Genomic DNA, 16,687 nt, shown 5'->3' on the forward strand with positions numbered 1-16,687 from the left:
AAGGTCGATAGTTGGTTGACCTTAGTGCTAGAAGATTTTACTCGCTACACATGGATTCAGAGACCACTTGTGGGGATGGAGACATCGATTGAGATGGTCTGTTAGTATGATCAGTATGCCTGTTAGATAAGTGGCCCGGAGATGCATGGATTGTGCAAGGGCCCAGGCCAAGAACTGCGCAGTTTCCTGGCAGAGCAGATAGAAGCCTGTGTTTCCCTGTTTGTTCGAGTACCACATTGCCACTATGTTGTCTGTCTGTATCCACAAAGTTTTGTGTGAGAGGCAGTGTTTGAAGACAAAGGGCATAACACATGGCTCGAAGCACCAGGAAGTTGAACTGAGACTTCATGAAGCGGCGTTGATGCATTTTGGGTTTGGAGGGTGTTGATACGAGCTCTCCAACCCAAGTTGGATGTGACCGTGGCCAAGATCATCTGAGGATTTGGTTATTGGACCGGTGATATGGATCAGGGACAAAAGCAGTTGAATGGCTTAGAGCCACTGAAATCTTAAAATCCACTGAGTTTTTCTCATGGCTAGTCTGACCATAGGAGTGACTTGGATCATGGAAACCATGTGGCCCAGCAATGGAAGAATTGATAGGCTGAGGTTATGTTGCATGTGCACAGAGATGTGGACAATTTGATAGGATGTCTGTGTGGTTGTTGGGCAGGAAGGCCGTTGCGACTGTAGTGCACAGATCTGCTCCATATGGGATTTATGGTAGTTGATCAGAATTCCTAGCCAAATGTAGTAGATTTATAGTGAGTCTTAGAGAATTTAGAGCTCCTTGTTTGGACTGACTCCTTATTGGGCAGTCGTCCAGGTAAGGAAACATGTGAATGTTGTTGTTCTTTGTAGATGAGCGGCAGTCACTGCTAGGCATTTGGTGAAATACACAAGTTATCGAAGCTAGTTCAAATGGCAGAACTTGGTATTGAAAATGGTGTTGACTCACTATGAAGCGTATAGAAAATCCAGAGAATAGAGGCAACCCCCTTGTGGTAGTAAGGAAAGCATGGTGCAGAGAGACACTATTTTGAACTTTTCTTTCTGAAGAAATTTGTTGAGATTTCTGAGGTCCAGGATGGGCGAAGGTCGCCTGTTTTCTTTGTATAGGAAATAGCAGGATTAAAATCTTCTGCCTTGTTGCTTCCGGAGAACGGTATCCTGAGCCCTGGTTCTCCGTGGGATGGACCGTTCTGTTCTCTGGCAAGGTTGAAAAATCCAGGAGCCTGCCCGACTGGCGGAGCTGGTGTGATCTGGATATCAGTTGGTCTCACGCAGGAGCATGAGTGGTAAAAGGTCCCTTCTAGCATCCCCTCTTTGCTGTGCAAGAAACGTAGAGAGCTATCGTAGGATCTCACAGTGGTCTTGCAATTAAGCCACTGTCTGCTGGACCTTGTGCATGAAGAGATTATCTGCGGTGCATGGCAGATCAGCTAGTTTATCTTGGACTTTGGGCCGTAAATCAGGATACGTAAGCCAGGTTCACCATCTAGCACAGAGTCCTGTTGCTGGCAAAGGGAGGACGTTTCGAAGCAATCACATGTTGCTTGAATTTCATGTGGATGGCAGAGAGGTTCCCTTGGTGTTGTGTCAAATATAGCTGGTAAATAGCAATATGTGACACCAATATACTTCTTGGAAGAAGTTACGACCTAGACCCTCCCGAAAACTTCTGGTCCTTTTTAGTGACCAGGTCGAAAGGGATGGTTTCAGACACGTCCTTTACTTAGGTCTCGATGGGATTGGTGCCGAAGTGGGATTAGAGTGCCCATTGCCGATCGAGGATCCCATGATAGGTATAGGGATCCGTGGAGACTCAGAAGGACGAGTCGGCGTCGTTGACTTAGGCTGTCATTGGTAGGTGCCACATCGAGGTGGTGCCACAATGGTGCAAATATCGATGGCTCCAGTGTTAGTAGATTCCAAAAGGCATCGAGGACAGCCTGACGGATGAGGATGTCCAGCTCCTCCCTGGAAGCTGGTATAGGTAGCGCAGCAACAGGGTGAGACAGGCTAGGCATTACTGGCAGTTCCACATGAATCTGTGGTGGTTCAGTACCCGGCACCGGTGTCTGTGGGGAAACCCTCGGTGCCTCGGGTGCAGAGGAGCATGGAGACTCTTGTACCCAGGCCCGCTTCACAACTGGCTCAATGGACATTGATGCCGGTGTGTAATCAGTGCCGGCGATGATGTTTCCCTCTGTGCTCAGCCCGGTCATTCACCAGCACTGAGGAAGCTGCCACCAATGTCCAGAATGGCGTCAGCAACAGACTGTTACCGTGGCAGTAACGATGTTTACTTTGGTGCTCAGCCCGGTCATTCTCAAGCACCGATGAAGATGCCATCAGTGCCATGGATGGCGTTGGTGACGATTCCCACAGTGCTCGGCCTGGTCATTCTCCAGCACCGAGGAAGATGCCCTCACTGTCTCGGATGGCATTGGTGGACAGTCTTTATGCCTCTACTACTCCTGGCATTGTTTCTCGCCCAAGGATTGCATGGGGCTCTGGTTGAGAACCCGAAGAATGGAGCATTTTCTTTAGTCGAGGCATCGATGGAGGTGTCGATGGGCAGCTTCGATAGTATTGACGGCATCAAAGCCATGGACGAAGGCACGGACGGAGGCCCTGGTGGCATCGATGGTGACCGCAACAGGAACCATGGATGTCCCAATCCCTCTAGCCCCAATGGACCTGGTGGGAGATCGTAACAAGGATCTCCCACCAGTCGTGGGGTGGACCGAGGGAGATAGACATAGGGAGAAAAGGGACCGCAATTTGGTTGGTAGCCCGGGGAAACTGATAGTGAGGTGACAGGAACTAACTGGAGAACAGGGCATAGTACTCACTGAGCATTGATGAAATGTATGTGAAGGGAGACCTGTGAAGGGACATTATTTGTGAAGTAAAACTTCAAGTATTTCCGTGAGGAAAAGTTGTGAGAAAAATCTCAGAGCTCCTAAACATGAGGCAAACTGCAGCGCAGAAAAAAAAAAGAGACTAAAGGGAGACTGCCTGATGACGTCACCCATATGTGAGGACTACCATCCTGCTTGTCCTGTGAGAACAACTATTTCTCTGGCTTTGAATTTTGCACAGACGTTATAAAACCACAGTTAGAGTGAAAGAGAGTCTGGTGGGGGGGGGAGGGGGGGAGGGGGAAACTACATGAGCAGTATAAATTTGAATTCAACTGCTTATGAATGTTATGCCACAGTATCAGAGTAGGATGTGAGTCATCAGAATGAACTGCTCGCAAACCGGTCTTGTACCAGACAGTTCTAAGAGCTCAGCATATCACAAGACGATGAATGACAAATGCAGAGCTATGGAAAGTACTACTGACTTTTTCTTAAGAAGCCATGATGACCAAATAGGGTCGACACTGAACTAAGATGTCCTGCCATCCAATCACACTTCAAAATGAACTCTAGCCAATTGACTAAGAGTTGCTAATAACAGCAGAGGTGCTCCCCTGATTACATGATTAGTTAGAACCCAATCACAATATCCAGTTAGGTATCTGAAAGGCTTGCTCACAAGATACCAATTAAATAGGTGTCTATGAACTTGCTAATCAATGAGAGATGCTCACTGCCAAACACCAGCAACTCATGAATGACATATCTATGACAACAGGCTAAGCCCTATCTACAATGACCACATACAAAACTATGAATACAGAAGCTCAAACCAGGAAGATCACAATTGGAAGTGTTTTGACAATTCTCCCCCCACCTTCCCCTCCCTTCCCCTACCTAACCCCCCCCCCGGCCCTATCTAAACCCCCCCCCCACCTTTGTCGGCAAAGTTACGCCTGCTTTCAGCAGGCGTAACTTTGCGCGCGCTGGCCGGCAGCCCCGCTCCATGTTCCGGTCCCGGGGGCTGGTCCGGAGGCTGCGGCCACGCCCCCGGAACACCCCCGGGCCGAAACCCACGCCTGCGTCGCCGCCCCCAAAAACGCTGCATCGCTCCGGCCACGCCCCGACACGCCCCTTTTAGAAAGCCCCGGGACTTACGCGCGCCGGCGGCCTATGCAAAATAGGTGCGCCAGCGCGTGAGTGCTCTGCGCGCGTAAATCCAGAAGGATTTATGCGCGCAGGGCTTTTAAAATCCACGCCTTTGAGTTTTTGCAGTGATGCTGTGAGAGGCAATTTCTGACCATTTGCTGAAGCAGATGAAATAGACTGAGGAGACTCAAATGCAGGGATGCTAGCACGGATGCTAGCTCCTGCTCAGAGAGCAAATTAGAACATGTTGTGCTTTGCGAGAAAAACAACCCGGCTCAGATCTGTTGAACGACGTCATCTACTCTCTGAGGCTGTTTGTGCTCTTCCATGGAGAAATCATTTATGTATGATTTTTGATTTTTTAAAGGATGGTGGGTAAATATTTGCATGGACATTTACACCTGCTAGAAAGCAGTTGTAAATCTTCATGCCTATAATCACACACAAGTATGTGCACACCTGCCAATTTTCAAAGGTGACTTACACGCATCTTTTTGCTTTAAAAATCAGGGCAATCATAAAATTACCCTCCCTAAATACTAAGATTAGGGATGGCTATAAACAACCAGCATAGCCAAGATGAACTGAAGATCCTACTAAATAACCAGGTTCTTCACTAATTTGCAGAAACCCCAGTAATTACGGGAATTCTGGGCTTCCAAAGGCAATAGAAGACACGCTCTCGAGAAGGAGTAGCAAGCTGAGGGCCTTGTAAGGATCTCTGTGGCTGATTAGGACAATAGGAAAACACATTCATGTAAACAGCCAGTAAATAAGTCTTTAAAATGCTTAATTTGAACCATGGCTGGACCCTAGCATCAATGACACCAACGCATGAAACTTTAATCCAGAACTATTCTAACTCTTCATTTTTATTTCTAATCCTGCATACATTTCAGGATAAACATAGGTCCATCCCACTGCCTGCAGTAACTCAGGGAAGATTCTGTAGCAAATCTTTAGCACACTAGCATAAATTTGCATATCTTTACATATTGATGTAAATTATATTTTACATTATGAAACAAGTTCTTTTTTGACCTTTCCACTGTGTCCAGATACTTTATTTTTGGGGCAATTTGAAAACTTTCCACATTAGTGCCACGTCTGCTGGTACTTTTTACCCCACAGTCTTTGCAAGGCAGTGGCCCATTCTGTGGTAAGGGACAGATTTTTTCAACTCGCCCCCAGCAGTGGCATCGTAGGAAACCAGGGGCTGAGAGTATAAATTTGCTATTTAACTCATCCCAACTAAAACTGATCCTGAAAAAAAAGGGGGACGAGGGTTATACATTTGCTAAACATAAAATAGACACTTCTTGTTGCTTTTATAACCATCTTGCCAGTGGCTATTTGTGAACTCTGGGGTCAGCTGTGTTCAAACAGATTTCCAAACACTGCTTATTTACAATAACAACCAAATGAAGTTAATACACTTCATTCATCTTAACAAAAAAGAATCAGAGGATTATCCCATCCATAAATCAATGGGAAAAGGATTAAAGCAAAATTATAAAATGGGAGAAAATCTTTACATGAGAAGATCAATTTACAGTCTCCCTGCAATGCTAAGTGGAGTTTCCCTTAGAAAATCTAGCATGACCAGCGCCGGCGGGCAGTTTTTAACCAACACAATTCTGTAGGTGTGGGGACTTCAAAATAAAATCCCCGCATGTGTTTTCTCAGGCCTGCCATGGCTCCCCCCCCGTATTGCTTCTTTTCACCGTAAAAGACCTGGAGCAATTATTAAAAGGAGCCTTCACCCACTGAGAACACCTTTAAAACTGTCCCTTAAAGGGATAAAGGATACGGGAATCTGCGATGGAACACTTTAATTTATTACCATAATTACAAAAATTATAGTATGTTGCCAAGATAATTAATTAGCACAGGTTCTCCGTTAATAAGCACTACACATTCTTTTCTTTTTTTCAGTGTGAGCTGTCATTTTTCTTTTTTCCATCACTTTTGAGACTTGCTTGTAAAATCCCAAACACAATTAAGAGAAGAACAAATGGTCAGCTACATTGATATGCTACCTCAAGGTTGTAATAACCAACTCCTCACCCAAATAGGGTCCCGTCCTCGACATCTCTGCTTTTGGGGTGACTAGACTAAAGTGGGCTTGCCTACATGGAAAAAAAAACCTCAAACCATGTGCAATTTTCTTACTACCAATGGAGAAATGTTACGAAATCCTTGTGCCTGCTGATTCTGGACTGATTTTTTCAACAGAGTATCTGAAGGTGTAAGCAGAGATTAAGTTCTTTCAAAGTGTTTAAAAAGTGTATACAAAGCTTAAAGATGTGCTGTTACCTGAAGATCCCTTTGATCCTTTTTATTCTCCAGATTTGGATTTTTCAAAATAAACTCATTCAGTACACTAAAAAAAAATACAAAAGCAAACTGTATCATCATCATTATATATGCTCATTCTGCAGCATACAACAGATATAGGACAGAGATTTCTAACAAAAAACCTGGTCTAAACAATCACTATAACTTGAGCTATGTTTCCAGAATTCTCCGGTATTTCAAGTACCACAAAGCTTTAGTACATTTTCTGAAGGAGGTCAACAGATATGTATAGCTAACGGATAGTAAAAATGATTAATATGAAGGTATCTTAAAAAAAAAAAAAAATCATCTTTCTTTTAAAGAGATTGCTGGCATCATCTATCATGCATTAAACAGTTCAGGTTCAGATGATAGTGATGCTAACTTGTAGTCAGCACTTCAAGGATATAGAATACCAGAAACAACAGAGGCTTGACTATCAACAATCGGAAAGTTTGAGATTCAGAATAGGCTAAAAATACAGTCATTTCGGTGGAGGGAACCCTTGAATCTCACAGTGGGTTCTCTGCTTTTGACAGACTTCAGCCAGGAGTAGCTGCTCCAAATCTTCAGCCAGCTGCGGAAACGTGAGTCTGCATGCTGACCAGTGCTGTAGAAATGGAACTGTATCCCAAAACAATTTAAAAGTCACAAGGAGAAGTGGCAGTCATGAGGTGAATACTGAATGATTTTACAACAGGGCAGGGGACAACTGACTGCAGAAAAGTCAAAAAGGATGGTTTAATGTCAGAGTCGGGGAAAAAAATGGCATTTATCCCAAGTCTCCACGTTTAACAGTTTTATGCTGCTCTAGCAGGCTTCTAGTCATGGGGAGAAAGACTTAACACAAATTTAGATACGAACAAAAGAAGTTGCCATACTGGGTCAGACGGTCCATCAAGCCAGCATCCTGTTTCCAATAGTGGCCAATCCAGGTTACAAGTACCCAAACACTAAGAAGATCCCATGTTACTAATGCCAGTAATAGCAGTGGCTATTCCCTAAGTCAGCTTGATTAATAGCAGTTCGTGGACTTCTCCTCCAGGAACTTATTCAAACCTTTTTTAAACCCAGCTACACTAACTGCCCAAACCACATCCTCTGGCAATACTATTACAAAGCTTAATTGTAGCTGAGTGAAAAAGAAGTTTCTTCTTCTCCGATTTGTTTTAGCTACTTGCTAATGTCATGGAGTGCCCCTAGTCCTTCTATTATCAGAAAAAGTAAATAACAGATTCACATTTACCTGTTCTAACCCTCTCGTGATCTTATAGGCCTCTATCACATCCACCTCAGCCGTCTCTTCTCCAACCTGAACAGCCCTAACCTCTTTAGCCTTTCCTCATAGGGGAGACGATACATCTCCTTTATCATTTTGGTCGCCCTTCTCTGTACCTTCTCCAGTGCAACTATATCTTTTTTGAGATGTGGCGACCAGAATTGCTCACAGAACTCAAGGGCAGTCTCACCCCCACGGAGCATTACAGAGGCATTACGACATTTTCAGTTATATTTACCATTCCTTTCCTAATAATTCCTAACATTTGCTTTTTGACTGCCATAGCACAGTGAGCTAAACAATTTGAATGTATTGTCCACTATGATGCCTAGATCTTTTTCCAGTGTGGTAGCTCCTAATATGGAACCTAACATCATGTAACTATAGCATGGATTATTTTTCCCTATATGCATCACCTTGTACTTATTCACATTAAATTTCATCTGACATTTGGACACTAAATCTTCCAGTCTTGCAAAGTCCTCCTATAATTTATCATACGCCGTTTGTATAATTTTGTATCATCTGCAAATCTGATCACCTCACTCATCGTATCCCTTTCCAGATCATTTATAAATATATTGAAAAGCTCCGGTCAAAGTACAGATCCCTGAGGCATTCCACTATTTACATTTTTTCCACTGAGAAAATTGACCATTTAATCCTATTCTCTGTTTCCTGTCTTTTAACCAGTTTGCAAATCCACAAAAGGACATTGCCTCCTATGCTATGAATTTTTAGTTTTCTTAGAAGCCTCTCATTAGGGACTTTGTCAAACGCTTTTTGAAAATCCAAATACACTATATCTACCGGTTCATCTTTATCCACGTTTATTAGCCCCTTCAAAAAAATGTGGCACATTTGTAAGGCAAGACTTCCCTTGGGTAAATCCATGCTGGCTGTATCCATCAAACCACGATTTTCTATATGCTCTGTGATTTTGATCTTTAGAATAACTTCCTCTATTTTTCCCAGCACTGAAGTCAGGCTCACCGGTCTATAGTTCCCTGAATCACCTCTGGAGCCCTTTTTAAATATTGGGGTTATATTGGCCACTCTCCAGTCTTCAGGTACAATGGATGATTTTAATGATAGGTTACAAATTTTTACTATTAGATTTGAAATTTCATTTTTGAGTTTTTTCAGAACCCTAGGGTGTATACCATCTGGTCCAAGTCTTTAGTTTGTCAATCTGGCCTACTCTATAGTTTGTCAATCTGGCCTACTACATCTTCTAGGTTCACCATGATTTGGCTCAGTTCATCTGAATCATCACCCTTGAAAAAGGTCTCCAGAACCAGTTTCTCCAACATCCTCATTAGTAAACACAGAAGCAAAGAATTAATTTAGTCTTTCCCCGAGGGCCTTATCTTTGATTGAATTCTAAATGAAAACATAGAACTGCTCACCCAAGTATGATAAACTGCCCTGGTGCTGGAAGACCAAGCTGTATGGAATCTTTCAGGAGGGTAAGCAGGGATGCCCAGCTATCAACCAGGTTAGAAACTGGAATCCTGTAAGAAGGCAGCCAAAAACAAATGATGAACCCCACCCAGACAACAATGAAAAACAAAGTAGTGTGACTGCTAGGTTAGTCCACTTAGATAAGTAGAAATACAGGTCTATAATGAAGTTGTAGATTGTAGAGACACAACCAGAGATATTCCTAAACATCACCGTGACCATTGTGTAGTAGGACTAGGATCTGTTTCCCTCTCCAAGGGCAGATCGGACACAGGATGTCAGTTATAAGGCATCTGCTAATTAGAGGACAAATAATTGTCAATATTCTGCAACATCATTATTGAAGATGAACTGAACACAGAGAGTGAGGAATTAGCAGGCATTAGATAAGACATTGAATTGGAAACATATTTGCCTCCATTTAGAGCCAGTGAAGTAAGACATAGGGAAGTGGAAGACCATACTCAGATGTCACAGTTCTGCCAGGTTCAGAGTAATTCATTTCTTCAAGGTCAATGACTAAGCTGAAAGTTTCAAGAGTTTATTAAACTGGTCTACAGCACTGTAGACCGAATAATTGTAAAATAATTATATCAAACACCAATCAGCATCTGATCAATGCAGTGGCGTAGCCAATCTGCTAGCTTTTATCTTTTAACTTCTGTATACGGTAATATATAAATCTGTGATCTGTTTCTACATAGAAGCTTAAAAAAAAAAGAGTTCAGAGCCCTCACTAACTACTTTTATCATCTTCTCTTTATTATCAGGGACTTCTCATTTACAGCAAATATTTACAGAAAGAAAGAAAAGAAGTTTCCTATGAAGACCATCTTTGTGATCTCTGAAGCACTGATCTTGCAGACAAAATTAGATTCATGGATTTACAAGCTGATATAATACATTTGTGATGCTCAATATAATACATTTGTGATGACCTTTTGAAAACTGTACTCCATCAGGTCAGTGCAAAAATATTTTCTACTGATCTGATAAAGGGAGTTCAGTTCTCAAAAACTAGTCACAAACATATTACAGGCTTAATTTATTAAGGTTTTTCTCCTGTACTGTGTCTATAGGAAAAAAGCTTAGTTAATCAGGCCCTTAGGTCAATCATTACCATCATCTGCAGTCCCTTACAGTCAAGGATAATTGTTTACTATGATTGTCCTTTGTGTGTCTAAAGGAGAATGATGAAACTGATCCAAAATTGACCGACACTGTTGCAACTTGGGCATGTGTTTTCAAGCAGGATGGGTGACCCTAGGTTGTTGATTTGGTCCACAACACACTGGTTCTACTATTCTTGATTTTTGTACCATTTTAACATGCTGAGATCCTAGTAGTAGACTCCTCCTCCTTCTGGGTGGCGGTTGGCAACAGTCTCGCACATGGTAGTGGAGTATTTAAAGGGCTGTTCAGCAAAATATGTTCTGTCGCAGGAATAGAGTTCCTCACATGAAGAACTGTTATGTATTCCCAAAGTGAGAGAAGCTCAATTACAAAACAACAAGAACAAGGGCATTTTCTGTACTTGCCCCCATCGTATGGAATGAGCTTCCTGAGAAATAGCGTATGTTAAAAGATTTAGTACATTTCTTTGTAGAAAGATGATAAAATCTTAGCTGTTCTGTTTGGCTTTTCAGATTCTATAATATTGTTAGCTGCTAACTAGATTAATAAAGTAAGGGGAGAGACAGTATTAGGGGAGGAATTATTTTTTTTTTAATGTACCTATGTTAGATTACTTTTTCTGAATTATACTTATTATTTAAATTTAATGGGCCCAATATTGAAAGCTGGCTGTTTAAGTAACTTGCCCGGATATAACTTATCTGGATAAGTTACACGGCATATTTGTCAGCATGGCTATGTTGCTGTATATACACATATATATTCGGGCTTAGCCATATAAGTTATAACCGGCTAAGTTAGACCTGCTCTATGGCACTTCTAACATAGAGGGTCATTTATCAAAGTGCTATATGGCGTTTTCACATGCAAAACACGCCATTAACGCGTGTGAAAGCACCATAACGCTTGGTGCAATGCAAATGAGAAAAAGGGGAGGATATGGGGCGGGATTTTTGGCCAAGTGGGCTGGGCTCACAGTTTTGCGAAGCTGTATCGCACGGCATTAACGTGAATTTTAACTTCACCTTTTTCATTTGTGTAAAGCCGTGCGATAGGGCTTTATCGCGCGATGTGTTTTTAGCTCCTGGAGAGCCAGCCTAGCTATCAAGGCCACCGGGGGGAGAGAGAGAGCGAAAGAGCGAGTGCGAGGGAGACTAGCCATAATGCCCTCACACTAGATAGGTATTTATATCTCTATGTGAGGCCCACTTAGTAACTCGAGGTAAGGTTTAGGTATTAGTGTAGGGGTTAGGGGCCATTTTGACATTCAAAGTGAGACATACGACCAGAACAGTGCTCTCTTGTGAAGATTTGATGACCTTGGGAGTGAGGAAACTCACCCAAAGATGAGATTTGTGCAATGTTTTCTCAACCTAGCTTGATGTTGCCCAGGTAGAGAGTCCATTAAGCTAGGTTGAGAGAACACTGCACAAATCTCATCTTTGGGTGAGTTTCCTCACTCCGAAGGTCATCAAATCTTCACAAGAGAGCATTGTTCTGGTCGTACGTCTCACTTTGAATGTCACAGTGGCCCCTAACCCCTACACTAATACCTAAACCTCACCTCGAGTTACTAGGTGGGCCTCCCATAGAGATATAAATACCTATCTAGTATGAGGGCATTATGGCTAGTTAGTCTCTCTCTCTCTGCTGGCTCTCCAGGAGCTTAAAACTACTAAACATGCCCCCCCCCCCCCCACCTCAACAATTCTGGCACTTACCGCAAAGTGCAAAAACGTTATTGCAATTTGCGGTAAGATAGTGCTTCGCATAGGTATTAGCGCAAATTGCGATACACTGCCTATTACCATAAAACATACCCCTTTTCCTATCGCATGCGATATTTAGTGCATTTTGATAAATCCAGGCCATAGCCGGTTAACTAAGTCGCTCCACCCCAATCTGCCCACAACTTATGTGGCTAACTTTCTAGCTGTATAAGTGACTTAGGAGGCTAAGCAGTAGCCACTGAACATAAGCACATATTCAGCGGCCACTACTTAACTGCATAAGTCCTACTTATCCGGCTAAGTAGCACTGAACGCACTTTGAATATCTGGCCCAATGTGTTTAGTTAGATTTTTTTTTAATAGTTTTAAATTTTGGTATGATGATGACGACTTATGATTTGTGATGTTGTACATAGCTTCAAGTGGTTCAGAGAGGCAATTTAATATGTGCAAGAAATAAACAAACAAACAAATGTTTAAAGTCAGGGGCTCTTATCAAGAGAATGCACATGGTCTAAGAAAAAAAGGATAATCTGGATAGCTTGGGTACCCTGAAACCAGACCTGTTTCTGCCTTCAATGAGTTGAGAACTCCTGGTTTAAAGAATTATTTTATTCATTTTTCAAACCTTCATTAATAATGAGGGCAAGTTTCAAAGAGATCTTAGGATTTATCCAGCTAGATCAATTGGAGTAACATTTATCACCTACAGAGCAGCTAAACAGAATCAGCTAGTTTCATTAGGTGACTAAAAATATTAGGGGTAATTTTCAACAAGATGCTGAGTGGCAAGATACACAAGTACCTTTATAACAGAGTAAGTTTTAGTGAATTTTTAAAGAGAAACTGGCTGGTTGGTTTCTCTTTGAAACCTGGCTACAACTTACACTGGAAGAAAAGTACCTATGTATCATGCACTAGTTATTTCAGTGGCTGGAGGTACCCAGTGAAAAACTACATGCACATATTTGAAAATTCAGTATATGCATGTAGTTTACTCCCTGACCCAAACAGCTTCTGGGAATGCCCACTTTAAAAGCGGCTAATTATAGCTGCCTAGTTTCACTCCTCTATCTTGCCACAAAGCAGTTTACTGTAAATCGCCCCCTGATATTTCTATAAGCTTCCTAAAAGTAGTAATACTCTCTGGCTTGTGGGTTTAACACTGATTACCAACTGACAACTAAAGGATGTGAGATGAAATTGATCCAACTGTCCGTTAATTGCCAGTCCTGTTTAAAAAATATTAATATCCTTTGTCTGTCATCTTTCAGCTATCCTCCATTGTCCACTGTATCTTACCTTTGAATGTAGGCATAGAAATACTGCAGCATGCAGACCTCCAACGAAAGATGCTTCTGAAAAACAGACATTAAATAGGTTGTTCCAACAGCAAGCAAATCCCTGCCTTCTGTCTTTCCGGGGATCCAAAATAAGAAAGCTTCATGCAAGATTACAAACAATTCAATACAAAACACATTTTGGTAACTTTAGAAACTTTTACCAGCAACTTCCAAGTTCATACATATGGTGACTTGAAAACTCCTCTGTCGTACTTCCTCCTAAATTGTTTCTCATTGGGGAGCCAACCCATGCAGCTTCTAATATTTCCCCTATTTTTCCAACTTCCCCTGCCTGCATACAGGGGGATACTTCTAAAGCTAGTCACTAAGTCAGAGTTCCCTAAATTGCTCCTGGCGACCCCCACAGCCAGTTCAGGGTTCAGGACAGCCACAAGAAATCGCATGAGATACATTTCCATATGCTGGAAACCTATTATATGTAAATTTCTCTCATGCATATTCAATGTGAATACCCTGCAAATGTGACTGGCTGTGGCGTCACCATGATGGGCAAGGGGAAACCCTCTTCTAGGTTTTCCCGTAAGAGCAGTGGTCGGCTCTTCCCTCTGCCTAGCCAAGGAAGAGCGAGAAAAGGCAAAACAGTAATAGCGCTACTGCACAAAGCAATTGTTAATATTTATATTTTTCACTTATGAATTATCTTCAGGAGCAAAAGCAACAATGCATACCTTGTCTTTGGCTATAGCTGGTGGCTGCTTCAAAACTTCCTTCACCGTCTGTATTACAGTCTCTGTCCTCATCACGCTTATTGAGCGAACTAACTCCACTAGCAAAAGCTGCTCCTCACTGGCTGCAGGAATGACCTGGACATGAATTATCAATATATGCTATTATAGTACAAACGGAGTGAACTGCATTCAATCACATTATGAAGGTGCATATCAATAGATTTGCATGACTATGAACTAGAAGTACTTTTTAAAATTTAAGAGGAAATATAGAAATACTGACTTTTTAGGATACAATTCTTGAAAAATCCAAAAATATGTTTTTAAAGATGTATACTGCATATACATTTGACATGAAGCAACACAACTCTTACCAGTGGTGTGACCCTAGAGGGGTCTTGTGAGAGAACAAGTGCTAGAAGCCAGAAGCAAACCAGCTGCTGATTCCAGTCACGTTCTGAACAAGAACAGGCAACTGTTGTAAAAATGTATAGTAATTGTAGCCAACGCTTTACAGTTTTTCATATATTCTCAACAGTAAATATGCTGCCATATGTTTGAAATAGTTCATGCACTACTGTCTTGATTTGTACTTTCAAAAATCCTTGCTGGGTGATTATAACACATGTATCTCTCATAAGAAAAGACATCTTCTGATTCCAAGGAAATTCATAGACAGACCCCAGTAGATAGCAGTGCAGTGGGCCGTGAACTGATGTAAGGGTTGTGTTGGGATTTGCTGGGATCCATTCACACATTCTACAGTTTGGTTTTATTTTATGGCACACTTTGCCTTCTAGGACTCAGAGGGCCTGGTTTACTAAGCATTTTTCCCATCGATACAGAATGGGAGAAAATCTTCAGTACATCAGACCCAGAGTTTGGAAATTTTTCTAGGAAAAAAGCAACATGTTTAAGAAAACAAGAAAAGTAGTACTGACACTGCCTGAGGAAAACAGCTTAGCACTCCTCAAAGTTTGCATCTTTAAGCCCGAAAAAGGTATGTTTGCTACTGATTTTTGCAAATGTTAATTTTGTAAAATAAGCAGTCAGTGATCATCCTGCCAAGAATTCCCTTGCCATGCTACTCACTATTTAAAAATACAATTGACCAGGACATATCTTCTCTTATATTTATCCTTTATTGAAAAATCTCCGAATGATACACAGCATTTTCATAATACAAAAAAATGTGTGTATCATATCATCACCATAAAACAATATGGCAAGAGTTTCCTATATGAATCAATAAACAGTTTTACCTTATTAATAAGGAATTCATAGGTTTCACTGCACAGAAGTCATATGGCCCTCATAATTTATAGAACAAAGATTATGTTCTTCCCCATTACATTTCAAAAATAGATCTCACTTCCTTGCCACTTTCTGATATACATCTCAAACAAAAAAAGGTGATTAATTCCATAGTAAATACTTTCCAGTTTGACAGGAACCAACTGCCAATGACAAGCTCTCTCTTAATGGCCTGGAAAATCAATCATCAACATTACTGACCAAATTTATTAAGGGAATCGTTACTGCTCTGTTTCTATGAGAAAGTACTTAGTAATTCGGACCCTGGAGATACATAACTATAAACAGAAATGCTGTGCTATATTACACTTATAGACCGCCTTTCTTGAAAAAAAGTTTGTCCCAAAGCAGTTTGCATCAAAATATGATGAGATACTAAATACATGAAAATAATCCAATATGTCAATACATCAAAACACCTCCATTCTCAATGGGGAGGGATAGGTCACAATCCATCAAATCAAATAATCCACATAACTAAACAACCACTTTAACAAAAAAGCTCATGCAGCCTAAGCCCACCCAACATTCCCAAATAACTACCAAGAAGCCCAAGTCCCTGGTCCCCTGGATAGGGAACCCATATCACTACCATGTTCTGCTTCACATAACTATTAACCAGGTACCCCTTCATACATACCTTTGTCCTCGAAGCATTTTTATTCAGTCTCCTCTCATTCCACACAAATGCAATGGCAGCCATGAAATGAACACCATGGTTCATTGAGATTGGACCCAACAACTCGAGAATCTGCTGTCTCAGATTCTAAAACCAAAAGATAATTTGCACAAATTAAAATGAGCGTTTTGGAGGAGGCCTTTTAGCTGACTGCACGTTAAGAAAGATTCAAGGTCAATTGTAGAATGAATAACTTACCTAGCTAAAGTTAGCTGGATAAGTTATCCTAGATATTCAGTGGCATAAACGTCCCGCTGAATATCCCCTGATTAAAATTATCTGGCTACCTTTAGCCAGCTAACTTTGAATGTGTACAAAATGGACTTTGCCAGGCTGATCCCCTCCTCAGCAACCCCCACCAAAAACTGTTTAAAAATAAAGTAGCACAGATCGCTCACCAGACTTCTCCCACTCCCCAAATTTGCCAGAACTTTAAATCCATGTCCTCTCTTCTCTTTCCCTGCTCTGATGCCCCAGCCCTAACCCTCCCACCCACCCAGTACCTTTGCAAACCCCTTTCTGCAGTCAGAGCAATGCTAGAAACTTTTGAGATTGCAATGAATGTACTGCGATCCCAGATCAGAAAGGGGTTTGCAAAGCTTCCAGGTGGGTGGACTAAGCATTTTCCCCACACACAAAATGGAAAAACTCGTTATTAACCCCAACCCTAAACTTCATAACAAATGGCCTCAGAATTTC

At 41.6% G+C, this 16,687-nt stretch overlaps 1 protein-coding gene across 4 annotated transcripts in view; it reads right to left on the reverse strand.

Moving 5' to 3' along the window:
- Window positions 1–16,687, reverse strand: part of DOP1A (DOP1 leucine zipper like protein A) — a 237,564-nt gene that overhangs the window by 46,346 nt on the left and 174,531 nt on the right. For all 4 annotated transcript variants that reach the window (XM_029595531.1, XM_029595532.1, XM_029595530.1 and 1 more), the window contains 5 exons: window positions 15,950–16,075; window positions 13,996–14,130; window positions 13,266–13,321; window positions 9,045–9,149; window positions 6,336–6,402 (listed from right to left, as the gene is read on the reverse strand). In XM_029595531.1, the coding sequence (XP_029451391.1) occupies window positions 6,336–6,402; window positions 9,045–9,149; window positions 13,266–13,321; window positions 13,996–14,130; window positions 15,950–16,075 (489 nt within the window). The remainder of the gene's footprint in view (window positions 1–6,335; window positions 6,403–9,044; window positions 9,150–13,265; window positions 13,322–13,995; window positions 14,131–15,949; window positions 16,076–16,687) is intronic.

The sequence above is a fragment of the Rhinatrema bivittatum genome, chromosome 3 (assembly GCF_901001135.1).
Source record: "Rhinatrema bivittatum chromosome 3, aRhiBiv1.1, whole genome shotgun sequence".
NCBI lineage: Eukaryota > Metazoa > Chordata > Amphibia > Gymnophiona > Rhinatrematidae > Rhinatrema > Rhinatrema bivittatum.